Here is a 27,535-nt window from a genome sequence, read left to right as displayed (position 1 = left end):
TCACCTAATCTCTTTCAACCTCAGTTTTGTTATTTCTAAAATAAGATAATAATAATGCCCACCCTTATTGGGATGGGTGGATGGGATACTTTGGGAATGAGATTACATTAATTCAAATGCTTTGAAAACCTCAAAGTGCTACATAAATGTCAATTATTCCTATTTTTCCATAAGGCTTCCAGATGGATAAAGCATGTGTAATGCATAACCAAAAACATAGGCACTAAGAAAATACTTAGTAAGGAAAAGCTCCAAGTGTCAAATGTTCCTAGTGATTACAAATTGAGCAGATATTTTATGCTATGACATTTACACTTATTGGCTTTTCTGGGTGGCTTTGAGGGACATACAGCAATAGCTCACATTTATATAGCATTCTAGGATTGGTAGCACTTCAACTATAGTATCTGAGTTGTTGATTAAATGAATTCAGGTAAATATGTCCATTATGGGGATATAACCCCATCCTAGTGAGCATATCTTTTCTCTGCCTTTAATACATAATTTAGGACCTTGTTGATCTAAAAAATATATATATATATATATATGCATCTACTTTCATCTACCAATAGGATTGTCAGACATATGCAGAGAGTATTGTATTTGCTGCAAGTTAGATACCACACTGAGCAAGTGTGTGTATGTGTGTATGTCTGTGTGTGTGTGTGTCTGTGTGTGTGTGTGTGTCTGTGTGTGTGTGTGTGTCTGTGTGTGTGTGTTAGTCAGTATGGGAGACTGGGAAGTGGAGATCAGTGCTTCTGTCTTGAGGAGACAAGGGATACCATCTGGATTATCTCTCAGACCCAGCCTTTGATAACCTATACTCCTCATTGAGAAAAAAGGATTTTGTCTCCACTTGACACAGAAGGAATACTAGGTATAGATTAATTGTGTTACTATTTTGCCAGGTCCCAAGTACTTCTTTGAAGAATTAAGAAATTCCTTTTTCCGATCTACTTTATGTAGCGATAGGAAATGTGTCCCTACATGTTGGAAGCTGAGATACGTAGTCTTTGGGAATAAGTTTGTTATTGCTTTCTCTATCCTCCTATCCAATAGCTCTCCAAAGCAATGCCAGATGTTTTGTGGAGGCTGTGTAGTATAGTAGAAAGAGCACTGTCTCCCCCATTAAAGGATCAGGATTCAAATCTCATCCCTGATACTTATTGGCAGAGTGAGTCTGGGCAAGTCACTTAACTTCTGTGATACTTATTTTCCTCTATTATAATATGAAGAAGGTTGGCCCAAATGGTCTCTGAGGTCCTCTATGGTTCTATGTCTATGATCCTATATCACAAAAAGATATGGAAACAGAACAAAAAGCGCTTTTTTTCCCTTATGTGTGTTGCCACAGGAAAACAAGAAAAATGTCCTAAAACCTGAGTACGTTTTTCACATGTCCTGTGGGAATAACTGACCTCCTAAGAATTATCTTGTTAAGTGTCCCCTAATCAACCATTAGTGGGATGGTACATTACTTCTATTATTAACTTGGTGCAAATAACATTCTACTGCAAGAATTGTGGCTCACTGAGGATGCTGCTGATTCAGGGCTGGATTGGTGTGGTTGGGCATAGGCAAATAGCTGGAGAGAGAAGATTTCAAGCTTTTGGCCCCGAAAGCAAGTAGAGCTAATGCATTCCAGAATGGATTTCACTTTGTGCAAATGCCAGCCAGCTAAGGTTCGTGGATAATAGCTTGTCTGGGTTCTGAAGCCAACATAAATGGAGAGACCTAAGTCTTATTGCTAGGCAGCATCTGGTTGATTTTATTGTCATAGAGATGTTTCTACTTTGGCAGAATTCTGTTTCCCTTCCCTTCATCCTTTGCATTGCTTTTAGACTTATTTTCCCCTTGTATAAATATGACTGGGTCACTCCTCTGATCCAAATCCTCTTATAATTCAATTATTTACTGAGTGCAATTCAAATATTTTATTTTAGCATTCAAGGCCCTCCAAGATGGTAAGAATCCATATCTTTTATAAATAATGTATGTGTGTGTATATAATATCTTAAAATTGACAAAGTTCTTTATCTACAATCACTCTATGATACAAATAGAGCAAATGTCATCCCCATTTTTACAGGTGAGAATTGAATGATTTTCCCAGGGTCATGCATGTTTATGTAACTGAATTGGTCTCGTCTGTGAAATGAAGCTTGTTTTAATAGTAGTGAGGAGATAGTTTTTTATCTGACCTTTTTTGGTCAAAACATCCTATGTCAGAAGTTTAAACTAGTCCTATAGTCAGGTTGATATGGGACCTTTTGGAAACAGAAATGTGAAGGGACTAGTAGGGAGAAATCTAATCTATTCATTTCATTCCATTCCCTACTCAAGCTATGGAAATTCTATAAATTACTACTGCCTACATGGTTTCTCGTCATCAGAATTCCTTTTCCTATCTTCAAACACCAAGAGCTTCAATTAAAGCTTCCACTTAAAGGTGTAAGTAACAAAATATTTTACCAAGAACATCACAGACTCAGTGATGAATGCAGGAAAATTTTATTTTACATTCTTCCAAGAATGGATGCGTAGGTTAGTGGACACATTTTTGGAACTGCAAAGGCAGTGTTTTATTTCTTATTCTGAAGAACAAGTCCCTCTTCTCCTTTCCCCCATTTTCCATTAATTGAGTGTTAATAGAAATTTCAGAATGCGAATCTTCATCTGTCATATATTTGCACCCTCATCCCTGCCCCAAAGGGCAAAAATCCAAAGGATTTTTTCAAATCTCAGCCCCCATCCCTGATTATAAAAGCCAGTCACTGCTTTCAAGAAGTTTTTATTTCTTTGGGAGTAAGATAATCTGAGAAGGCAAAGTTCTCCTGTTCAAATCTAAAATCTCCACCCCTGATTACATTCTTTTGTGGGTTTTAATTTTCTAAATTTGTTTCATATCTCCAATTTAATTTTCATAGCTCTGTGGAAACTAAATCCCCATCCATTTCTCACAGAGGGAATATGTTCACCTCTGCCAATGTTTCCAAACTTGAAAATTGAATGATGCCAGTTTTTAAAAGTTATCATAGCTTACCACAAGCAGTAGGATAATTGTATCAATAATGATGGAGAAACTCTGAATAACACTTCTAAGATGGAGATGGGAACTCTGGACCAGCTTGTGGAGTGAACTAACTTATTCTCAAGAATTGCTAAAAATGAGCCCATCCTGTTCCTTTATTAATCATAATCAGGTCAGTTCTCCAAGACTGTCTTGTTTGTATAGAATGATGTGAAACCAGAGTCTATTATTAATGGGAACTCGAGTTTCCCCAGACTGTCTAGTTAGCAATTTTAAAGACAGTCATAACAACTTTGAGAAACTCAGTTTTCCTTACATTATGTTTAAGAGACTCTCAACATCTTAATATACATCCTTATCCCTCTTTAAGACATGCCTTTATTTCCCCCTCCTCCCTCTGAGCTACCAAATTCCTTCCTTGTTTGTCCCCTTACTTCCTAGATCCTGACCCTCCACTCCTCTGTCTCCCCTGAACTATAAGAAGTTGTGTCTCCCAGAAGCAAATTACGCAGTATGACTTTGCCTTTCCTAGTCATGTTTGTTTGCGCCTGTGTGCTATTGACATAAGATAGCAAATCTCTGTTATCTGTGATGGATGTCTAACTTGATTTCTAAGGAAAATATATTTCATATTACCAGTTCTAATGATGAGGGCCTGAATGATGGGTATGATGAGTTGAAAGAAATTTAAATTTTGATAAAATTGTTCTCTGGGTTTAGTTCCATGGTCCCACCCTCTGTGGAGATTAATCCAATCAGAAACCCGAGTTGTGTTAAGTCCCTAAGAATACATTTTCCTTACAAAACAGCTTATGGTCATTGATGCTGAACCTCCTTGGGTCAGTCCGCCAAGACACTGTCTAGTGGTGTCTTTTTCCCTCCCTCCTCCCCCATGCCTTATGGTGTCTCTCCTCTCTTACCCCCACTTCTCCTCATTATAGTTAACTCTTTTAGGGTGTTAAGTCCCTTTCAGGATTTAGCCTGCCAGCTAAGGGCATACCTCAACCTCATGGAGTGTTTTTTTTCTCCTGGCAAATTCTTGTCATTTCCATAAAACTCCTTTCTATGCTCTCCCAACTCTATTTCATATTTGCCATTCCTGGCATCTATTGTAACTCTTCAGTTTGTCTATAATCTCTTCTAAATAAACCTATCTTTTGCCAAAGAGAATGGCCATTGTAAATCCTTCTTCACATGACTGAACTCTTAACGTTTGTGGCTCTCCTAAAGCACCTCATCTGGTGCCATGTCATTTGCTTCATCAGCCACTTCACTGATACATTTATAGCCACTTCACTATTCAAAAAGAACCTTAGACCTCCTGAATGAAGTGAGCTGCGAAAGCTGTCTCACAAGATGGAGCAGTGTTCTAAAAATTGAGTGAAGGTCAGCTGTGCCCCAGGACCAGGTTACGTTCTCCAGATTTCCCATGGTTTACAAGGAGGGAGACCTTTTCTTTGTGAGACTAAGTTGGGTCCACCTTGGCAGTGAAACTCCCATATAAGGTAATTTAGTAATCCTAAAGATATGGTTGGGTTGAAAATTTTTCCTCTTTATGATTTAGAATGTGAGGTCATTTGTTCTGGCTAATCAGGGCAAAGATCCAGCCTATAGGGAGTGTTAGCTCAGGCCCCTATATAATTCTTGTCTGTGAACTGGGCTGCGCCTCTCCTTGCCTAACTGCTTGTGGGGAAGGAGACACTGTTTCTCACGAGATCATAATAAAATTCCTCTCTAGATGTCTTGAGAAATCTCCTTAATTTATTTGATTTTTTTGAACCAGTGGTCTTGTCCCACACATCCCTTTTTCCAGTTGTTTATTTGACAAATCTCTTCATCTTCCTGGGCTTCGAGTTTCTTCATTTTTAAAATGAAGGTATTAGAATTGATGGTCTCTTCAGTTCTAGATCTAGCTCATGGTCTTGGGACTATTTACATATACAAGCAGTCACTTCATTTGCATCTCCCCATTTGCCACTTTTAGATGACTTAGACCACTTGGCTTCAAACCATGGAAAACTAGACCTTTTTTTTTAAGAATTGGGAGAGTTTGTAGAAGCTTTTAGAAGATCATTTGTCATTAGGACTAGAAGGGGCCTTAGAGATAACAGAATTTCAAAGTTGAAAGGGACTAGCATTCTGGTCTAACCCCAAACCCCCAGATATTGCCTTCAATATGCCTAATTGCTTAGCAAATATCTACTTTAAAGATTTCTGATGTGGGATAACCTGCCACGTCTTGAGGCAGCCAGTTTCACTTGAGGATATTTCTATTTTTTAGGCATTGACCCTGATAGCAAGCCTAAATTTGCCTCTTTGAAACTTCCTTTGTTCTAGTTCTGCCTTTTGGAGTCAGATGGTCTACTTCCAATGTCTCTTTGGGAAACTGATACCTAAGAGATTGGCTTACCAAAGGCTACATAGTTATTGTCAGAAAAGACTGGAATTGGTGTTCAAGTTTGATTGCTTTAGATAGATCTCAGTGAATGTGATCTTTCACATGCTTCTTGAACTGTTTTATCACATGCTTCATTCAGTGTGGCACACTGTACCTGATACACAAAAATATTGTTGAATTTAATATGCTACATAAATTAATTTGACATGAACTGGTTTGCTTCAATTTCCTCCACTGTAAAATAGGAATAATAATAATAATAGCAGCACCTACTTTGTAGAGTTGTTGTGAGGATCAAATGAGATCATTGTAAACTGCTTACTGGAACATAGTAAATGCTTTATAAATGCTTATTCCTTTCCTTCCTTTCCCTAATTCATATTTTTTTTTTCGAGCTCTTGGATTTCCCATTTTACTAGGGGCCACTGGGAAAATCCCAGTTTGCCAAAGAAATTAGAAACTCTCATATAAAACCCTCCCCAGATCAATAAACTGGGATCTGAATCCTGCTGGACTTTGTGTTTTAACAAGTATCCCAGAAATGGCCTCAAAACACCCTGATGAAGGTAGACAGTGACTAAGGCCTGTTTTATGATCTTGCCTAATGTCACACCAGTCAGTATTAGAGTTGTCAATAGCATCCAGAATTTCCAACTTTCGTTCCTTTGCTTAGTTTTTTGTTAGACTAGATTGTTTTATTAATTTTTGTATGGATCACCTACAGCCATTTATCCTAAACTCCATTGGCTTATAAAGATTCTCTTAACAGACCTTCAGTGCAGAATTAGAGTCTCTTTCAATTCAAGATCCTTTTCAGGACCTCTGTGGCTAGATCAGCTTGACAGGGTCAACTTCAAGGCAAATCACTTCAAACTCTTGCCACCACTGAGCTCATTTCTTCCTGGGTCTCAACCCATACCCATTTCCCCCCCGGGTACCTAATTTCTTGACCTTGCCAGACTGAGACCCTGAGACTCCTCGGCGTATTCTTCCCTTTTCACATGTTATGAAGGTAGAGTGGGTTTGGAAGGGCACAGCATTACTTTTCCCCAGCTATAGAGTAAATAGCTCCTGCCTGTCAGCAGAAGTGTAGCTAATGAGGACTTTGGTTTTCCCTCACTTACTGTTGACTCGGCTGCCACTGGGGACAGTCCTGGATTCCTCCCTGTGCTGTTGTTGCCTAAAGTGGAAAGAACTTGGCACTTGGTGTGCTACAGATATGGGAGATGGAAGTAACAGAGAGAATTCCATTCATTCCCAAGACAGACTCGGCTTGGAAGGTCTTAATGGAGAAGTTGTAATATCAGCCCCAGGGTCTTGGTGCTAGTTAGGTTTCTGGTGCCCTTGTTCTGGTTTCATCCTCAAAGTCTGGCTATTTCTTCTTTTCCCACCTTTCCTCTCACATTTAGCTGTCTGTTCAGCAGCCAAGGACACATCAAGCTTTCTGATTTTTAAAATCTCCTAAGGGATTGTGCCCTACATAAGGAACTCATTTGCCTCAACTCTATCTGTGACATACTGTCCCAGCATTAGAAGCACAGGGCCTGGAGATATTTAGTTTGGAGGCTTTTGAAGGAGTTAAGGATAGATACTGTGGAGGTGAGGGAAAATTGAAATAAGTGCCTGAAGAAACAAAGACTTGATATTTTGAGCAGATTACATTGATTTATTAAGCAATGCATAGCAATTGCCCAACAAACCAGTACCAGACTTCAGTTTAAGCCTGGATTCCAAATACAAAAGGAGATAAACTTTTATACATTAAAAACACGATCAAATAAAGCCAGTTAACTAAAAGGACATAATACATTTTTTCTATGAAAGGATAGAACAAGTAGTCATTAACATGATCTAGATGTATAAAGAAGTCTTTGCTAAAGGATTTTTCAAATCTTATTTAGAACTTGGACATACATTTATTTTGGGGGTGTGGCTAATTCACATGTTTCTTGTTACTTCTTGGTCTTTAAAACTTGGGTAAGCTACTTTCAGCCTCAGTTTTCTTCATCTATAAAATCATGAAGCTGGGCCACAATGGGTTATAATGACTTTGTTCCTTAAAACACACCTGAAATATTGTTTTAAATTAGCTCATTGATGTATTATGAAATGTTGTCATTTTGATGATTTCTTCATTTTCCTCCCGATACCCCAGAAGGCTATGCACAGAGGTTCATTCTTCTACCCAGAATCACCTCATGTGCCAGCGATAGGACAAATATTTTTATTTTGAAGCCCCTTCCTCGGTGACTAAATTGTGCCAGTTTTCTGGTGTTTCTTTTTCAGCAAAACAAAGGTTTTTAGTTGTTTTTTTTTAGCCATCCTTCATTACTTCTTCACCTCTCCTTTAGGGTAAATGGAGCTTTAATTGTTTGGTTTCTTAATTTATTAAGCTTTGCTCGAATGAACTATCTTGTGTTCTGACAGTGTTTCTGCAGCCTCTTTCTCAACAATTTAGATTTGCTAGAGGCTGCCAAGTGAAACAATTAGTTTTGGCTGCTTGCACTCATCTGTTTTACTGAAATACTACACATTCTTCTCCAGTGAATAGGGCATAAAAATAGGTCTTGGGTTCATTGTGGTCTTTCTGTTTTTAAAATAGACATCGCCAGCTGAGACCTGGTTCCCCACATGGTAAGATTATATCCCAAGTTTTGGCTTGGGAGACTTGAATTCTCACCATGCTCATCCTGTCCCTGACAGTCCAACCTAGGAACTTGGTGACAATCCATCAGCCTGTATCGTGGGAGATGCTTTATAATGGATCCTTGTTAACTTTGCTGTAAAACAAGTCCAGGGCTTAATATGCCCCAGTTAGTGAAGTAATAATCAGTATAGCTGCTCTCACATAACCTGTTTCTTCATCATTCTTCATTCAAAAAAATGAATAAGTACTCACTGGATACAAGTGCTCTGTGACCTGGAGAATGATTGTTGGTAACAGAGGCAGTGTGATATAATGAATAGAACAATGGTTTCTCAATCAAGAAGATCAAAATTCAAATCCTGTCTCAGACACTAACTGGTTAAATGAAGCTGAGCATATCACTCAATGTTTCTTTGTCTAATTTTCCTCATATTTAAAATGAGGAGTTTGGATTAAATGGTCCTAAGGTCCCTTCTAACTCTTAATTTTTATTATTTTGATCTTATTATTCTGCCCTGGTGCTGTGGGGAGAAATGATTAAGAAAAGGAGAAGAAAGCAAACATCAAGTGTTTATTATGTGCCAGGTTACTGAGTTATATGTTCACATACACATCATTTCATTGGTATCCCTGATACCAAACAGCCTAGAACAGTTCCCTCAAGATCGTCCCCTTGATTCTTTGTATTATTGTTTGAGGAAATCCTTCTGCTGTTTGCATATATACTGGAGCCAGATAACTCTCCTCAAAGTATTATGGAAAAGGGTTTTTATCAATGTCTTCTCCCAACTCCTATTGGCTATATGACCATGGCTAATCAACTATCTACTTCCTTGGGTTATTTAGGGTTCAAAAGAGATAATATATAAAATTATTTTGCAGGCCTTAAAAGTGCTCTATAAATGTCAGCTACAATTACAATTGACTGTTAATTTCCAACAATTCTTTTTTTGGGCACTAAGAAAGGATAGACATTGAGCACACAAGTTACAGATCTGCAATCCTTTGGGAGGAACACTCAGATTAGAAATTATAGTCATATGTTTTAGGGAGTCATAGGGAGTTTAGTGTCAGGATAGCAGTGGGGGTGCCTATATGTTTTGGGTACCTTATATTAACAATTGTTAATATATTCACTTGGCTAGAGGGTTCTCTTCATTTTTGTATTCACTTCTAGCTCAAAACTCCTTATCTACATATGTTAGAGGTGTTAGAGATGGCAAATCAGTGGTAATAAGGTATGCTACTTATAGAATAGATTCATTAAGGTGTAAATGATGATTGGAGAATAAAAACTGGGGAAGTTATTAAATGTTCACCTTTATTTCATATTTTCCTAGACTGGTGAAATGATATGTAGTTTTTGCTTCATATTTGTTTTTGCAAGGAGGTGTACATGACTCATGTTATAGAAATGACCCTAGTTTAGACTATCCTAAGGGTAAATTTTGTGACAGAAGCTGGGTATGCTTAAGTTGAATTAATGATTGTTGTCTTTCTGTCCATCTTTACTCTTTTTCTCCTCTTCCATCCTACATATGTGTATTTCTACTTCTGGGAGCCACAGTTAATGTTCTTGAAGTTAAATCCTTAAAGAATTATTTATTTTGCTTTGCTTCCCTTTTTAAAAATCCTTCTTTGTAGAGTTACTCCTCTTTATCCATCTACTTCTCCTTAACAAACTTCTTTCTTTGGGAATCTAAATGCTGAGACTCTGCTCCCCTGCCCCTAACTCTCCAGAAAAATAAGATAATAACTGTGATCTTGGATTCCTCAATTTCCTCTGAGTCTCAGCTTCTCTATTTGAAAAATGGGGGGGATAAGGGGACGCATTTGAATCTGTCTCCTTCTAGGTTGTTGGATTCTCTGAGTCTCTGTGTCCATGTAGTCGTTTGAAAAAGGACTCAAATGGTATAGCATAAAATTATTAGGTACTACTTAAATGCCTCTGTATCATGGTGATGGCCTAATTTGGTACTAGTGTGATTCTCTTTTCTCCTTACCTCCCCTCTCTTGCCTTCCTCCCCCATCAGCTGGAATACTTACTTTGGGTTCAAAGGTTCCCTTCTGGAATGCTTGTCTGTCTAGAAGAAGCATCTAAAGAAAGATTCCTATTTGGAGTAAGCTGCTAGTCCTAAAAAGGCAGCAATTCCCCCCCAACTTGATATAGTATCCAGTTTTGAGCTCCTCCTCTGCATTACAATTTCCAGATCAAAGTCAAACCTATTCCCAAAAATCTTGGGGCCTATTTCCGAGCTATTTTTAATCAGCATGCTTATTTAAAGAAAACATCATCTCTGTGTTGACAATGTTCTTGAATAGTATTGCGGTAGCTCTAAATATGCTTAGCTTATAGGATTCACTTAGCAAATAGGGCCTGTTTAAAAAATACATCAAATAAATGTAGAGCACCTACTATGTGCAAGGTGTCATGCTATTTAAAATTACATTATAACCAATGTGAAGTGACTTGTTTGCAGCATGAGATGATGAAGGGACATTGATGAGGAAACCGAGGCAAACCAGGGTCACATAGCCCTTCTGAGGCCAGATTTGAACTCAGGAAAAAGAGTCTTCCTAATTTCAGGCATCACATACTATTGATAGTGCCTCCCTGGAGTCTGACGACTTGGGTGTAAATCCTGTTTCTAAAGCTTAGAAACTGTGTGACTTTGGGAAAACCACAACCTCCCAGAGCCTCAGGTTCCTTCGCTGTTCAATGAGGATTAAACTGAATGTTCTCTGAGGTCCCTTTCTATCTCCATGATCTGTGATGATCCATCTGTGACATCTATGATGATCTTATCACTTTGGACCACTTAAAGCTCTAAATGGCGGAAGATAAAACTATTTTTGCATCTTCTAAGACTTTATAATAGGAATGGGGATGACTTTGCTTTGGAATTATCTGGCTATGTATTAGTCAAGTTTAAGCTCTCTAACGCTCCTGATCCCTTCAGTTTACCTTCTGAAGCCTGGGTAAGGATCTGTAGCAAAGCATGTAAGGAAACCCCTAAAATGAAGAGATTGGCAGTGCTCGGGTACCCTGAACTTCATCAAGCATGTGACCTCCTCTGGCCCCAGTGGTGTTTATTGAGAATTGACAGAGTAAAGATGGAGATAAGGAAAAGAGAAAAGAGATACCATTTTGAGACTCATTGGAACCAATTGGACCAAGTTAAAACACCATTATCTGACCTTTTAAAAAAACTTTTAAAAAGCCAGACTTGCTTTTCATTCTGTTCTTTGCCTTTACAGTCTGCTTTCTGCTCTGATCAGGGCTAGGAAATAGACGGAATGAAGGACACACACTGATCATGAACCACTGGCTCACAGCCAGCTCAAATGAGGTGGAGCAATTAGAAGAGAGAATGGTAGCTGATAAGCAGGAGAGTGGAAAGAGGAAATGGGAATGTTTCCTAATCTGTTTAAATGATGATTAAAAAAAAAAATCTGACATCAGAAATAGCTTGTTTGACATAAATTTAGGAGAAGGGAGAAAAAAAAGGCATCCCAATGAATTGAGGCTCCACAAAAGGACTTGGATTTAATAATCAATGACTTACTGGTCAGAAAAAATTTTATCAGTGTTATCAGTTTATCAATAGTGGTTGTCAGTAGTGTCTTCCCTGAAACTTGTAATATACCCATCTCCAAAAATTTCCATTTTACATAGTGTGGAGTGTTGTTCCCATCAACGAATTAAAACACAACTCATCATATGCCCTATGGGTATTTGCTAGGTGTAAAAAGGCAGTTAGATGTTTCAGTGGAACTTGGAGGTAGGGATACCTGAGTTTAAATCCTGCTTCAGATATGAGTTGTATCTGATGCTAAGTGAAATGAGCAGAACCAGGAGATCATTATACACTTCGACAACGATATTGTATGAGGATGTATTCTGATGGAAGTGGACTTCTTTGACAAAGAGACCTGAGTTTCAATTGATAAATGATGGACAGAAGCAGCTACACCCAAAGAAAGAACACTGGGAAACGAATGTGAACTATCTGCATCTTTGTTTTTCTTCCCGGGTTATTTTTACCTTCTGAATCCAATTCTCCTTGTGCAACAAGAGAACTGTTCTGTTCTGCAAACATATATTGTATCTAGGATATACTGCAACATATCTAACATATATAGGACTGCTTGCCATCTAGGGGAGGGGGTGGAGGGAGGGAGGGGAAAAATCGGAACAGAGACGAGTGCAAGGGATAATGTTGTAAAAAAAATTACCCTGGCATGGATTCTGTCAATATAAAGTTATTATTAAATAAAATTTTTTAAAAAATTGAAAAATAAAAAATAAAAAATAAAATATGGGAGCCACCTGCCAGTGGCTGCTGAAGGTCTTAAAAAAAAAAAAGATATGAGTTGTATGGCCCTCAGTAAGCACTTAAATCTCATTTTGCTTCCTCATCAATAAAATGGCAAGGGGGAGAGAAGGGAGTGCAATATTGTTACCTAAAATGGTTGATGTAAAGGACTAATGAAAGAACTTTATAATTGTATTTAATTTATACTTTAACATATTTAGCATGTATTGGTCAATCTGTCATCGGGGGGAGGGGTTGAGGGGAAGGAGGGGAAAAATTGGAACAAAAGGTTTGGCAATTGTCAATACTGTAAAATTACCCATGCATATAACTTGTGAATGAAAAGCTATAATTAAAAAAAGAAAGTACTTTATAAACTTTAAAACGATATATAAATGCTATTACTACTATTATCACCAACATCATTATTATTGTCAGTTTGTCAGGTTGCACTACTCAGAGACATTGCATCCTGGGTTATCACCAGTTGCTATTGGATTCCAATTAGAGGAAAGAACTGTTTGGTGGGGTCAGGGAACTAGATGTTGGGATCCTAGGTTTTTATCCTAGATCTGCTGTTTGGGGATGGGAGAGAGGGGCATATCAAGTCCCAGATTTTTCTTCTTTTAGGGAAAATCTAGCATAACTTAAATTAGAGGGAATTGGGAACAGACCCTAGTTGATTCTATTCCTATGACAGGCTCGAAGTGCTTCAAGGTGGCCAAAAAGATTCAAGGAAATAACCTGGCTACTTCAGATATTTAAAACTAACATCTGCTATTTAGCAAGGCAGCTGAGATCACACAAGGATTTTTCCATTGAAGGAGCTGATGATAGGGATATCGTGCTTGCAGAAGAGCTAGAATTTTGAATCAAATAAATGCCATGTGTTATTAGTTTTCAGTTTTGACAGAGACGCTATCTAAACATATACCTGGAGATTAAGAAGTATTGATGGTTGACCGTTGCTCTTCAGTAACCCCCTTTTATAAAGACTTCTAAAGTTTTATTGATACTTTTTTTTTAATCAGTCATTGCTAGTAATCTCTACCCCATCCTTACCCTATAATTGAATCCTCCCTAGCAGCAAAGAAAAATAGTTAAAACAGTGTCCTTGTCTGATAATATAGACTATAGTTTGTCCTTCTAGACCCACTCTTTTTTCTTGAGAACAAGATATATTTCACTAGATGTTTTGTATGGTCATTACTAATTTTTTTAAAGTAATTTTATCTTGTAATCTACATCTCACATCCATTATGTTAGATTAAAAATAACTGCTGGGAGGAGGGGGTAGTAAAGCAAGGCTTTGTGGAGTGCAAATATGTTGATTTTAAAAAGTAATTTTACTAATGAGGTCTCTTCATAATCATCTCTGGAAATTCCCCCCCTTAATCTGGAACTGAATCCTCCCTTGTAGTAAAAAAAAAAAATTGTTACGCTATAATATCCAATACAGTGTCTTTGTCTGACAAAGTACACATTTTGCCCTAGTAAACCCTCATTGTTTTGCTGAGTGGAACAAGGGATAGAGAGGATTTTGACCAGGGCATTGAAGGAAGGATTGAGGGAGGGCTTGACAGGAATGGTAGATTAATAAATCTATTGTTCTTACTGACAAAGTTTGATTAAATTTTGTTTTTTATTTCTTCCCTTTTCCATGTTTCTTAGAGTCAGATGGATTTCAGCATTGCATCTTTGTCCATCCAAGAGCCAAGTGGCACAATCCAGAATGAATCAAGGCAACTCTCCAAAGTCCCTCAGGGTGCCCAGGTCCCCAAATCCTCTCAGGGAAACAAAACAGCAAGCATGGACGGCCTAGGGTCCATGTGGAAGGAGGAAGAATCCTCTTTCTGGAAGATAAATGCAGAGCGCTCCCGAGTGGAAGGACTAGAGTCGGATTTCCAGTCACTGACTCCTAGCCAGATTAAGTCCATGGAGAAAGGAGAAAAGGTACCCCCAGGCCATTACCGTCAAGAATCTGTCCCGAAAGACAGAGAAGTGGCCAAAGGAGAAAGACCCAGTGGCCCTTGGCAAGAGAAATTTGCGTTCTCCAACACAAGTTCTGAAAAGGAAAAGGTCAGATCTGGCCAGTCTTCAGTCGGCTTGCTGGATGATGGCTTCCTCTATGAGCCTGTGAAGCTATCTTTATCTGGCACAAAAATAGAAGACACAGAAGATGCTTTAATCTCTGAGTCCAAGTCCACACAGGTTAGATGGTTTCCCTTACTTTCTTGCCCTTCACTCATTTCACAAGAAAAATAGCTGTCCATTGACATAAACACATACAAATGCACACTTATAAACACATCTGTTCTGTTTTTAACAAAAGCAACAGAATCATAGGTCCAGGCTAGAGTTAGGAGAGCTAGGCTCTTGCTCTAGATTTTACTACTAATATAACAAGGTTAACTGTGTAGTTCCTTCTTATCCATGGGCCTGCTTGTCTATAAAATAAGTGTCCCTAATATCATCCCATGCCTGTTTCCTAAGGAGATTTTGTGTAGAACACTAGGTAAGAAAGGAGTTATCATTGATGTGAAAGCAGAGGAGGTTGGTAAGTATTTCAAGAGCATAGCTCTGTAGACACTAAAAAAAGACCTTTGGGCTGCATATGTTCAATGAATAATGATATCCTGAAGAGAAGATAGAAGAAATGGAGATAAATGAAGTCTATCTTTATATAATAAATGTTGTGGGCATTAAATTAAGTATTTATTATGAGCAACATGATAGAAGTGGGAACATCAAACTGAAATAAGAATGTTAAAATTAATCTATAGGACTTAGATACTTCAAGGGAATCTTTATGGATTGGTTAACTCAATATTCCAGAGTAAAGGGAGGGAGAGGAGGGAAGACTATCTTTCACTGAAAGGAATAGAAGCGAAGGAAGGACTTGGGGGGAATGGGATGGTCCTAGGGGAAGGAAACAAAAGGAAAGACAATCACTTGTTTTGATTTATTTTATTTTGTCATTATTTTATCATGTGTGGTGATAGTAGGGTGTATGTGTATGTGTGATGTGTATATGTGTGTGTGTGTGTGTGTGTGTGTGTGTGTATTATGTGTACACTACTCTTTGCCAGTTGGTTTGCATTTCTTTAGTCAAAGCTGTAAACAGAGGAGACTAGAACAATTAGCTGTGACAAAGTTGGAAACTTTAGTTCTGTAACAGCTGTCTAGTTTTCCTGGTTTGTGTTTCTTCTTTGTAGGGGGCCTTATTCTTCCAGGAACAAGTAGTAAAGTTGGATATGGTCACTTCAGTGAAGTCTTTCTGCTGAAAAGGACATCTCTACACATCACTGTACACTTTTGTGGAGTCATGCCCTTCCTGGAGTAAATGGCTCCACAGCAGTCACCTCAGAATTTTATTTCTATAGTACTGAGCTACTCTTGTGAAGAGCTCCCAACAACCACTTATTCTTCCTTTCAAGCATTTATATCAGTGATTTCCTTTGTAGAATCTCCTCCTTGGAAGGATCCTCAGAGGTCATCTAGTCTAACCTGTATCTCAATAAGAATCTTGATAAGTAGCTACTTAATCCCTGCTTAAAGATCTCTAGTGAAAAGGGGTTAGGGTCCATTCTTTCCTGAGACTGCTCATTCCACTTTGAGATGAGCTCTTATTCTTAGCAAGTATTATTTTATAGTAGAAGTAACTTGATGTAACATTCACTCAGCTATTTTGTGGAGTAAAGCAGAAAAAGTCTGATCCTTTTTCCCATTTTTTTTTTAACTGGGGAGACTGGATCTTCCTATCTTAGCCAGGCTGAGAGCATGGCAGCCACTCCCTACACCATTTAGGCACTGAGATTGTGACCTGATCTATTTTTGACTTGGCCCAGTTTACCTCTTTATAGGCCGCCTAGAGGCTGTTATTCCCAGGGGCTCTTCATACTAGTTTCAGTTTTGGTGCCAACAGCCTTTAACTTGAGCCATACTGCAGCTCAGAAATCAAGAACTCAAGAGCTCCATGAGTCTCAGCCTTCCCTGTAGCAGAGATAAAAGGCACACACCCTTCCCCAATTGATCCCTCTTCTATATAATCACCTTTTAGATGCTTGAAGACAGCTATCCTGCCCTAGAATCTTCTTGTTTTGAGAAAAAACATCTTCAATTCTTTCAGCTCATCCCTGTGATCTTGAGACCCTTTCCCCTCCTGGTCACTTTTTTCTGAATGCCCTTCAGTTTAGCTAAGTCCTTCCTAAAATATGGCAGGTATAACTGGACACACTATCCCAGATGTGGTCTAGGGCAAAGACATTACTTCCTTTTCTCTGAACTGTTATTCCAGCCTAGCATTAATTTGTGTATTTTTTTTGGCTGCAGCATCGTACTGTTGATTATCGGTATTCTTGGGGTACCTACTCTTGGAAAATAGAAAAAAGATAGGAAGTTGAAAACCTGCTTAATGGACACCGAAGAGGAACAAAGAGGAACGATAGTCATATTTCTAACTTTGGACACTTCTTGAGCTCTCAGAATTGCAGAGGTCATAGTCAGACTGCTTTTTTCCACATTGTGCTCCTCAGTAACTGCTAAGTTTTGAAAAAACCACTTGAAAGCAATGATTGTCCTTTGGTTCTCCATCATGGGATCCTGTGGCAACCAGGGTGAGGCTGTTTGGGATAGGGGCAGAGCCTAGTAGGCTATTCCTGGCTTCCCCAATGTTAATTTGCTGGGTGGCTTGGAGATTGCAATGTCTCATTGTTCCTACATATGTGGAACAGAGCTGACAAGGCTCTGGGTCATCAGAGTCAAGTGCTCAGGGATCCTTTGAGAATGCAACAAAATAAAACACTGTCTTGATAGTGTGTGTTGCTTCTGGTTTCCTATGAGGCTTCTTCTGCTACTCTCAATAACCTTCTAGTTGGCACAGCCTCCAAATCTATAATTCTTTTCTCCCAATTACTTCCTTCTCAGTCAACAAGTAGAGAAATGACTCATAAAAAAGCCTTTGTAACATACTTCATAGATGGGCATCCAGTTTTTGCCTTAGCACTTCCAGGGATGAGGAACTCATCCCTTCACTAGACAACTCATTCTGGCTTTTTGACAGAACTCAATTCTATCAGCCAGTCCTTCAGTAAACGTTTGCTAAGTGCCTACGATGTGCCAGGCATTTTGCTAAGCATTGGTTATACAAAGAAAGGCAAATGAAAGTCTCTGCCCACATAATATAAAAGGGGAAAAATAGGTGTTCCTTTTATTGAGCTAAATTATATCTCCTGTGACTTCTGCTCATTTGTCCTGGTTCTGCCTTCTGGAGCTACATACAACACATGCATTTTCTCTGCTTAATGATTACTACATAAATATTTGAAGATAGTTATTATGTGCCCCTTCATTCTTCCTCAACTCATGTTTTTCTTTCTATAAACTATTATATATTATTAATATTCTATCTATAATAACTTCAATAACCATAGTTAATACAGTTTCTTCTCACATTATATAAAGATCTCACTTTCTTTGTGATCCTCCTCTGGATACACTCTCATTTCCCAATGACCCTCTAAAAATGTAATGCCATGATAAATATGGAAATATATGTAGAAGAATTGTATATGTTTAACATATATTGGATTACTTGCTATCTAGGGGAGAAGAGGGGGGGAGAGGAGAAGAAAAATTTGGAACACAAGGTTTTGCAAAGGTGAATGTTGAAAACTATCTTTGCATATATTTTGGAAATAAAAAGCTATTGTTTAAAATGTAATACCAATAGACAAACATAATACTTCACAGATGATCTGACCCATGTAGCTGCAACCAAGTATGGAGTACAGTAGCAATTAAATTCATTCAGCTCAGCAGACATTAACTATCTAACATAAGTTATGCATTGTACCTAGACCATGCTAAAAATATTCCCTCCTTTTCTCTTGAGACAAAACCATTATTTGCTTAGCTTTAGATCATACTAATCTTTTGGTAGCTAATTCAATTTATTAATTACTTACTATTTGTCATGCACTGTTCTAGGTACTAGTCAAATATTCAGCTTGTGGGTGGAAAGTTCCCTGAATTTGTAATCTTGGGAGCTGAGCTTGCATCTCAGCTCTGCCCCTTAACTCCTACATAGCTCTGGGTTAGGTATGTAACCTTTCTTTCCAGTGTCCTCATTGTGAAATGATGGGGTTGGACCAGATTAGGGCTTCTTAAATTTTTCCCACGTGTGACTCTTTTTCATCCAAGAAATTTTTACTCTACTCCAAATATATAGATATATAAAATAGGTATACAAACCAAACATTTACTTATAATAATTCATAAAGAAATTTATTCTAAAACAATTCTTTGATACACATATAATTTTACCATTTATTAAAGATGAAAGCAAATTTGCATACTGATGAGATGGACATGCTTGTTTATCTTTACATAAATATTTAAATCTTGGTGGAATATTTGATACTGTAGACAGAGGTCCTCAAACTTTTTAAATAGGGGGCCAGTTCACTGTCCCTCAGACTGTTGGAGGGCCGGACTATAATAAAAACAAAAACTTTGTTTTGTGGGCCTTTAAATAAAGAAACTTCATAGTCCTGGGTGAGGGGGATAATCATCCTCAGCTGCCACATCTAGCTTGTGGGCCATAGTCTGAGGACCCCTACATTCAGAAACCTTTTCTTGTTGCCAAATTTGGGGAGGGAGCCCCACATTCAGTTAAATGACCCCATATGGGATTCTAATACATAGTTTAAGAAACTTTGAACCAGATGACCTCTCAGATCTCTTCTAGCTCCAGTTCCATAACTGTGTATACCAACATCTTTAGGTCTAAAGTTAGAATTAAGCTTCAAAGAAAGATTGGATCAAGTAATAAACTTTTCAAAAAGTTGTAGGAAGAAGGATTTGGAGACTTAAATTGAGGCTTTAGGCTCTCACTCTAGAATGCTTGTCAATATACCAAAATGCCTCCTATTAAGTCAATATGCATTTAATTGTAAGCATTTATTAGGTGTCTACTCACATACTGTGCTAAGTACTGACGATACAGTACTTGTATTCTCAAACCCTTGCCCTCAAAGAACTCCCTATCTAGTGGGGGAATTGACCAGCAAATAAATATGTGTAGAAGAAGCTATGAACAGGATAAATAGGAAACAATCAACAGAGAGAAGATACTAGAATTAAGAGGGATTCTGGAAGGCTTCCTGCAGAGGATGGGGTTTTAGCTGGGACTTGAAAGAAGCTGAGAGACAGATAAAAAGAGAATGCTTTGCATACATGGGGAATTACCAGTTATGATCCCTGGAGCCCGGGGGATAGCCAGGAATTTAGTATCACTGGATCAAAGAGTATATGTTAGGGAGTAAGATGTAAGAAAACTGGAAAGATAGGAAATGAAGGACTTTGAATTCCAAACAGAGCATTTTGTATTTGATTGTGGAGATGATAGGGAGCCACAAGGATTTATTGAGTAGCAGGATAACATCATTGGACTTGTACCTTAGGAAAATCACTTTGGTAGCTGAATAGAAGATGAACTGAATTGAGGAGATACCCATGGTGGACTGACTAGCCATCAGGCTATTGTAATAGTCCAGACATATGGTGGTGAGGGCCTGCTCAAGGGTGGTGACAATATCAGAGGAACCATAGAGATATTTTTGAGAAAAGTTTTGAAGGTAAAATCAAAAAATTTTGGCAATAAATTCTATATGGAAGTGACATATAATGAGGAATTGAGGATGATACCCAGATTATGAGCCTGAGGACTGGAAAGATTGTCACCCACTGCCCTTAATAGTGAGAGGAAAGTTTGGAAAAGAGGAGGGTTTAGGAGGAAAAATAATAAATTCACTTTTGGACAAGTTGAGTTAATTGGACATCCAATTAAAGATGTCTAAAATTTTATCTTTAGTTTTGGCCTATTCTTAGCCTGCCAAGATCTCTTTGAACCCTGATTTTGTCACCTTCTGTTTTCTTTCCAGTTTTACTGTTTTGAAACATTTAAAAAATATTTCCATTTCAAATGGTTCAATTTTTTTTTTAAATGGTGTTTTTAAAAAGATAAGTTATCTGAAAAATCCATTTGTATGGCTCATTCCCAAGAAAACCAAAAAGATAAGAGTGTTGCCACCGTTTGTATGTTGAGGGACACTGGAATGATTGTAGTGAGTAGAGTGAGGTTTCATGAAATAGGAAGGAGGAAGCAATTTATAGAGGAAGAAAGGATTTTAGTTTAATAGAGGTAAGGGGTTAAGAAGGATTCTGGATTACCCCAATTTGGTGAATAGATTAAGTGACTTGCCCAGGATCACACAGCTAGTAAATGTCAAAAGCTAGATTTGAACTTTGGAAGAGGAGTCTTCCTGACTCCAAGCATGGCACTCTGTTCTCTGTGCCACTTTTCTACCCTATTTCAGGTACTCATCTACCAGTGTAAATCACAATGCATCCATATTTTCACAAGTTTCCATCATCAAAAATGTTCATCACATGGGGGCCAAGTTTTTAAGGATAATATGTTCCAAACGGAATTTGACTTATTTTTGGACTCTAGGCTGGTACTCCCAGTATTTTTGGGTTGGTAAGATCTGCCACACTGTCTTAACCTAAAAACTCCAGGGTTACAGCATAATTAGCATTGGAGTGTGGGTATAATGAAACTTTGCTAACAATCACATTAGGGCTGGCAAATCCAATTGAGTGTTGCCTTCCTGAAATTATTCACCTGGGTTACTGTATATTTTCCCAGCAGTATTGCTCTTGTTCAAAATGTCTCTAGAATCCCTCTGTTGGAATTGCCTTCAGAATCTGCCACTGTTTCTCTTGACTACCTTTAGCAATATCATGAGTCATTTGGAGAAATCTAGGTAACACTTCCTTGCTTTTTACTTCTTTTCCATTGGGGAGTTTATGGAGTATAACTAGTAAATGTTACAAATCTTGTGTGGCTTTTATATTCATGTTCCCTAACCTCATCTGTGGCCCTTCTTGCATACAACTCTTTTTATTCATTTCAAAATTCTTCTCTATTTTTAACTTGCCCTTTTCTCCTTAGTTTTTCAATGAGAAGCCATCTTTCTTTAGCTTCCTTTGATCTAAATCTTTGTTTCTTCTTGGACTTTGATCCATCAATTAATCCCTTGATTACATCTTCAGTCTCTCTCTTTCAGTTGACCCTTTTTTGCCTGGATCCACACACACACACACACACACGCATGCACATGTGTGCACACAACTCTACTTTCTCTTTCACCTGATCCTATCATCCACTTGAACTTGCTATCTTTACTCTTTTAAGAAGTATGAAGGAAAAAAAAAATTATACTGAAGGCTTCCAATGCTTCTACCCACTTTCTCCTTGAAACCTTCTCATTTGGCTTCTTGCTCTTTACCTTTTGGCTGAGAGTATTCCTTTGAAGGTTTCCAATAACCAAATCCACTGATCTTTTTTTCAGTTCTGAGCTTACTTGACAACTGAATTTTTGCTCAAGCTGGTTGCTCCACCTGGAATCTTTTTCACATTATCTTCATCTTTTGAAATCCCACTTGTCCTTTATAAAGGGAGTGGAATTTGCATTGGCCCTCAGGCTTTCCCTTATCTCTTATTTTATTCCTTTTAAAAATTCTTATAGTATGTTTTTGTGTGTATCATTTATCATAATCTGCTTGTGTTGTATTTATTTGCATATGTCTTCTTTTTCCCTACTGGATAGAAAAGTCTTTGAAGACAGGAGGTGTTGATTACTCTGCTTTGTTACTACTGTAGCCCCTAGGAATAGTGCATTGCATAGTATAGGCTCTATGTGTTAATTGATTAAAAAATGAATTGCTGAATGAGAAAACTAAATAATACTACTGTAACTGATCAAAATTAAGGTTTAACTATGAAGTGATGAGAATGATCTTCTTGTGGGACTCATGAACACTTAAGGGAGGTATAAGAGAAGTCCCAGAAATATCTGGAGTGTTAAGTGTTTAGCTACCCATTATAAGTGCTTTGAGGAACAACACTTGGATATATATTATTTCATTACTCTTATTTACATGCATTTTGTGTGAGAAAGGCCTTGAGAATTTCCACTAAGGTAGGAAATCAATTCAAATGGACAGCATTCTGAAAGTAAGCAAAACACTGGATAAAATGTGCTTCTCTGTCTCCTAACCATCCCAATGCTTGATTTTCATATGCTAGCTGGGGTGCCAGTTATTCAAGTGCTGGGGGGTCCCAGGATCATGTTTGTATCTTAACTTTATAAAAAACTAAAGTAGCTTGGGACTTCTGAGATACCCTATATGTGCAGGTCATTCCTTTAAATTGGGCCCCTTTGTATCAAATGAGATTTCCTTAACTGGAGGGATGCTTTTTGTTTACAGATAGTCATTTAGAGTTTCCTTTGAAAGAAACAAACTTGCCTATCTTTTGCTCCCTGCATTGTGAAGATTACTTGTATTCTCTATCAGAACAAATGCCTTTAAGATGTGTGTGTGTGTGTGTGTATGTGAGAGAGAGAGAGAGAGAGAGAGAGAGATGATTCATCATGCCCTTGTCTTCCTAGTCACTGTTTTATTCATTCTTTCCTTTCCTCTAGGCTGTGTCTTATATGGATAAATCTCCAAAGCTGACGTGCTCACAGATGTCATTAGGGAGGAAAGGAGGGAATGTTGGATGCTGGCAAAATCAAGCCAGCCTGTACTTAATTTTATTTAATTTTCTAGTTCCAAGCACTGGGGTAAATTGAGGTCAGGGAGATTCTGAGAAGGAAGCAAGCACTCTCATTTGGGTCATACTAAATGAGATGCTGAATTTAGAATTTGCTTCATTTGAGAAAAAAAGCTCACTTGTCTTTTTTTTTTCCCCAACAGCTCAATACAAGTAATGTCATCTTAAAGACGGGATTTGATTTTCTGGACAACTGGTAAATGAAACAAAACCAAGAGCCCCAAAACTTTTTTTCCCCAAAGCATTATGCTGGAGAAGAAAGATAAAGAAAAGGGCAACATCTCCCCCGCCCCTCCCCTCTGCCATGTCTTTCAATTTTCCTACCTTTTGCATACTTTTTTCTTAATAATTTGAAACTATTCAATGTTGCCTTGTCTAGATGGTTGCCATTTGTTATAAGATCAGGCACATTTCTATTTTATTTTATTTTATTTTTGGTGATCAGTAATGACAATTTTTAATTTAATTTTTTTTAAAGCTTGCTACAAGCTATTTAAATATGATAGGGGCATCTTCTGTTGCAAGCCCCACCAAATTCAATTCTCACCCTTATCCTCTCCCCCCAAAAAAAACCCAAACTTATTTGTGAATATTTGATGTAGAAAAAACTACAAAAACAGACTGTCTTCTATAAATTCTTTTTATTTAAAAGATCAACTTTTTTCTTTATAATGGTTTCCTTGGCTAAAAAGGCTCTGACATTTCAGCAGCAATCATGTCAAGATTTACCTCTTTAAATAATTCACCAGACACTGCCAACCTGTGCAAGTGGGCTAGTCCTCAATTGACAGTTCCCACATTGGTACTGGCCTTGATCCTCCTGTCAATCCTAGAAACCAGTGTATTGCTAGAAGTCAAAGAAAATAAGGTTGTTATCATGCTGCCCTAATAGAGATCAATACCATGGCTATTTGGTTTTTTAATTGCATGCTTAAAATTTTGTATTAACTTTGTATTATTTGATATCTAGTTTAGAGACTGTCTCAGAACTACACTTTACTTGAGTTTTGTACCAGTTTCTTCTTTGAAGAGCTTTGTTCCTTATGTATCCCTGGTGATTCTTATCTAGATGGGAATGTGGAAACTATGTCAGTCATTGTTGGATAAATGGCTATTGTGATTGATTGTCCTAAAACCCAGTAGGACACTGGTTGGTGAACCAAGTTTCTTGTTCTAAAAGATTCAGACTGTTTCTGCCCATAAATAGCCAACCTTGCTATGTGTTCCTCCCAGAATACACCAGGCCTTTCCCCACCATCAGCAGAAATGGAGGTGTAATGTCACCACTAACCTATCTATCCTGGAGAACTTTAGAATTCTGATGTGATAGCAGGGGACCTTCCTAGAACTGAAACTGTCTTCACAGGACTTTCCTTGCTTATTGTATAACCACTAACTTTTGATGGAGAACTCCAGTCCTTTTCAGTCAGCTTACTGCATTAGATATGATTCACATAGAAGGGGACATAGACATAGATACTTCTCTGTAAACTGCAACTGTGTCATGGCCTCTGGCATCTCCTGTCCCCATGCAGGTGTGTTGGGACAAATTCTAATGCAGCATGATTTACACACTGCCTCTCACTGTGTCCTCCTCACCTGAAGCCTTAATTTCCCTGAGCCTTTGCCAGTGAATGCTTGGTTCCGGTATCAGAACGTGTGTGTGTTAGAATTTGAGAAGGGGAAAAGGTTGGTCTTTTTGTTTGTTTATAGGACTTCATTAAATTGTTCCCAGAATGTTTTCCCCCCCTTCTCTCCAAAGACAAATGGCAACTACTTTACTTTTTAAAGAAAAGTCTCTGCCAAAGTGGTATCCTGGCCAACTGTTGGGGTAGACACAGCCAATGGCTTCAAGTCTGTGAACCACACTTGGGCCCCTAGGGACTTGGCATTTTAAGCTTCTCACTGTGTCAGAGGGGAGGAATAGAGCTGGCAAATATAGGTTCTTTCTGCATTAAGTATAGTTGATCTTTAAAAGGAAAAAAAAAAACTAATTCTTTTAGCTTTCTGAGTTACTGGGGTGGGGGGGGGGAGCAGTCTTCAAAATTCCTGAGCTAGGGTCTTTTTTTAGCCAAATATGCTTGATAGAGCATCAATAAAGTGATGATGTAAACTTCACTGTTGACCATCTGGTCCCATTTTTCACAATGGGAGATCCTCAAAGCCTGACTGAAAAGCTAGCCTCTCCTATCTCAGCAAGAAACTGAGGCTGGTTTATAATGAGCTAGAAAGTAAATGTAAAAAAAAAAAAAAAAGACATTGATTTAAGCTTGCTTTGAATTAAACCTCTTGAGGGTCCCTGATATAAGAATTTGTTTTATTTTGGATAGGTAACTACTATTTTGTCCAAGTCAGCTATTTCCCTAAGGGGGAGGGGGAAAGGGGTGGCTCCTAAAGCTCTGATATTAAACTGTCTTCATCCTATCTAGTGTTCAATCTAGGGTTAGGTTTCCACTAATTTGCAACTTAGTAAAAGTATTATGCTTAAAAAATTCTTAATAGTACAATCCCTTGAGGTTAATTTTTTAAAAGTTGAAGGAAACCAGAGAGAGATTACTGAAGTTTTTATTGGTTAAGAGGTAGCAAGGTATAGTAGAATGGTCAGTCAGTTGGCCATGAGCAAACATGTGTAAAATGGGCTTATAATGCTGCTTCTTGTCCATCTCACAGAGTTGTTAGGACAAAAAAGGAAGGAAAAAAGAAAGGGAAAAAGCCTTATACATAAAGTTCTTTATAAGCAGCAAAAATACTATTTCATTGCAAAACACTATTAATAATTTTTTACCTGCTTTGGACATGTATTGTGAAGGAATAGTGGAAGGCTTAACAAGATTCCTGTGGCTTTCCAGTATTCACCAATCATGTCAAATATCAGGGAGTTACAAGACACCTCAGGCCATGTTCTTTATTAAACATATAATATGAATCGCTAAGATATTGTTGGTTTTTTAACTCTTTGAACTAAACTCCAGTGCATAGGGAATGTCTTTACACTTTTCCTATGATAGTCATTGATGTTCCACTCCCAAAGAAAAGAAAATTTGAGACTTGGGTTTGCATGTGTTTTTCCTCAGAGTGGGACATCAAAACAGACGTTTTTATTTAAAATAAACTTTTCCACTGCAGAGTGTACAGCTAGAATTCCTCCCTGCATTCTGTACCCTTGGGATTCAACTTAAGAATTTTGAGTGAAGCGTCTTTTTAATTCCCTCAAGCAGGTTGGAAAGCTGTGACCATTCTCAAAATGGCATGGTTTCCCCTATCTTCCCTTTTCCCCACCACTGCCCTACTATAGATTTCTCCCTTTGGAATGCTGGGAGTCCTGGATAGTTTGGGAGCAGCTGGTAAAGCATGTGGCAGTCTTGTCGGTCACTCTCGGTGGCTTCCTAGCCTCCATCCTGACAGCACAACCTAAGGCTTTGTGGTTTGATGCTCTTTGATACGCATTTTCAAAAAGACAAATTCTTACTGACAACTTGTACTTGGTCATATTTTATATGAATAACCTTTAATAAAGTCATTTTAAATAGATTGTGTGTGTATGTGTCTATGTTCTTGGCCTCCAACTATATGAATCTATTCTAGGATTCTGTTTTGGAGATTGTCATCTAAGGAGTGCAAAAAGTTATCCCTAATTAAAAGTATTCTTAAATCTTCCCTGGGAAACTTTCTTCATGCAGTTAGTTACAAGACTGGTCATTCTGCTGATTGTATGTGTGGTCAGGGAAGAGTTACAACCAACAGTAACACTATATATAGCAGCAGGAAAGAACAGACTCTGTTTTATATGACTTACAGTTCTTTAGGGAAAATCCCTTCCATACTGAAAGTCCTGGACAAAGAGGATCATTGCATTTTGATGTGATCCAATATATGAAGTACTGTCTCCTTTTAGATCTCTGCATTAGTCCACTTGAAGCTGATCTTCAATGAAAAAAATAGCCATAATAAATCTTGCTTCATCTGTGGTGGTTCTTCAAGAGGACCATGACATCAAGGAGAAGATGCCATGACACGCTCATGAATTGGATTTAAGTGAGGGAAAGCTCATTTGTTGATAATGCTAGTGATAAATGGCTAGTTACCTAATAAGGAGTGATACTTCCATATTCCCACATTCTATGTCTAGCAATTGTATTGCTATTATTTTTTGGATAAATAAATGGAGGGATGAGAGTGCATTAGAGTACAGTGGAAAGAACATTGGACTTGGAGCCATGAACATCTGGGGTCAATTCCTACCTCAAACACTAGCTGAGTGTTTCTGGGCAAATCACTTGATCTCTTTGGGCCTCAGTTTCCTCATCTGTAAAATGAGGCCTTGGGACTTGATGACCGCTATGGTTTTTTGCAGCTATAGATTTATGATCCTATGATCCCATGGCCTTTCAGTGCATGTGCCATATATTATTAATGCCCTGAAGTTTCCCTCTGAAGATCCAATGTTTTGAGTGGATGTATT

The 27,535-nt window shown here is 38.0% G+C and overlaps 1 protein-coding gene across 2 annotated transcripts in view; it reads left to right on the top strand.

Annotated features, from left to right (window-relative positions):
- The window catches only part of C4H1orf198 (chromosome 4 C1orf198 homolog), a 45,924-nt gene extending 19,320 nt beyond the window's left edge, over positions 1–26,604 (top strand). For both annotated transcript variants that reach the window (XM_051993633.1, XM_051993635.1), the window contains exons 4-5: positions 14,064–14,603; positions 23,217–26,604. In XM_051993633.1, the coding sequence (XP_051849593.1) occupies positions 14,064–14,603; positions 23,217–23,273 (597 nt within the window). In that variant the 3' untranslated portion in view covers positions 23,274–26,604. The remainder of the gene's footprint in view (positions 1–14,063; positions 14,604–23,216) is intronic.
- The last annotated feature ends 931 nt before the right edge of the window (positions 26,605–27,535 follow it).

Source organism: Antechinus flavipes, chromosome 4 (assembly GCF_016432865.1).
Source record: "Antechinus flavipes isolate AdamAnt ecotype Samford, QLD, Australia chromosome 4, AdamAnt_v2, whole genome shotgun sequence".
NCBI lineage: Eukaryota > Metazoa > Chordata > Mammalia > Dasyuromorphia > Dasyuridae > Antechinus > Antechinus flavipes.
The sequence above is the reverse complement of the archived record's forward strand: the minus strand, read 5'-3'. Positions and strand labels throughout refer to the sequence as shown.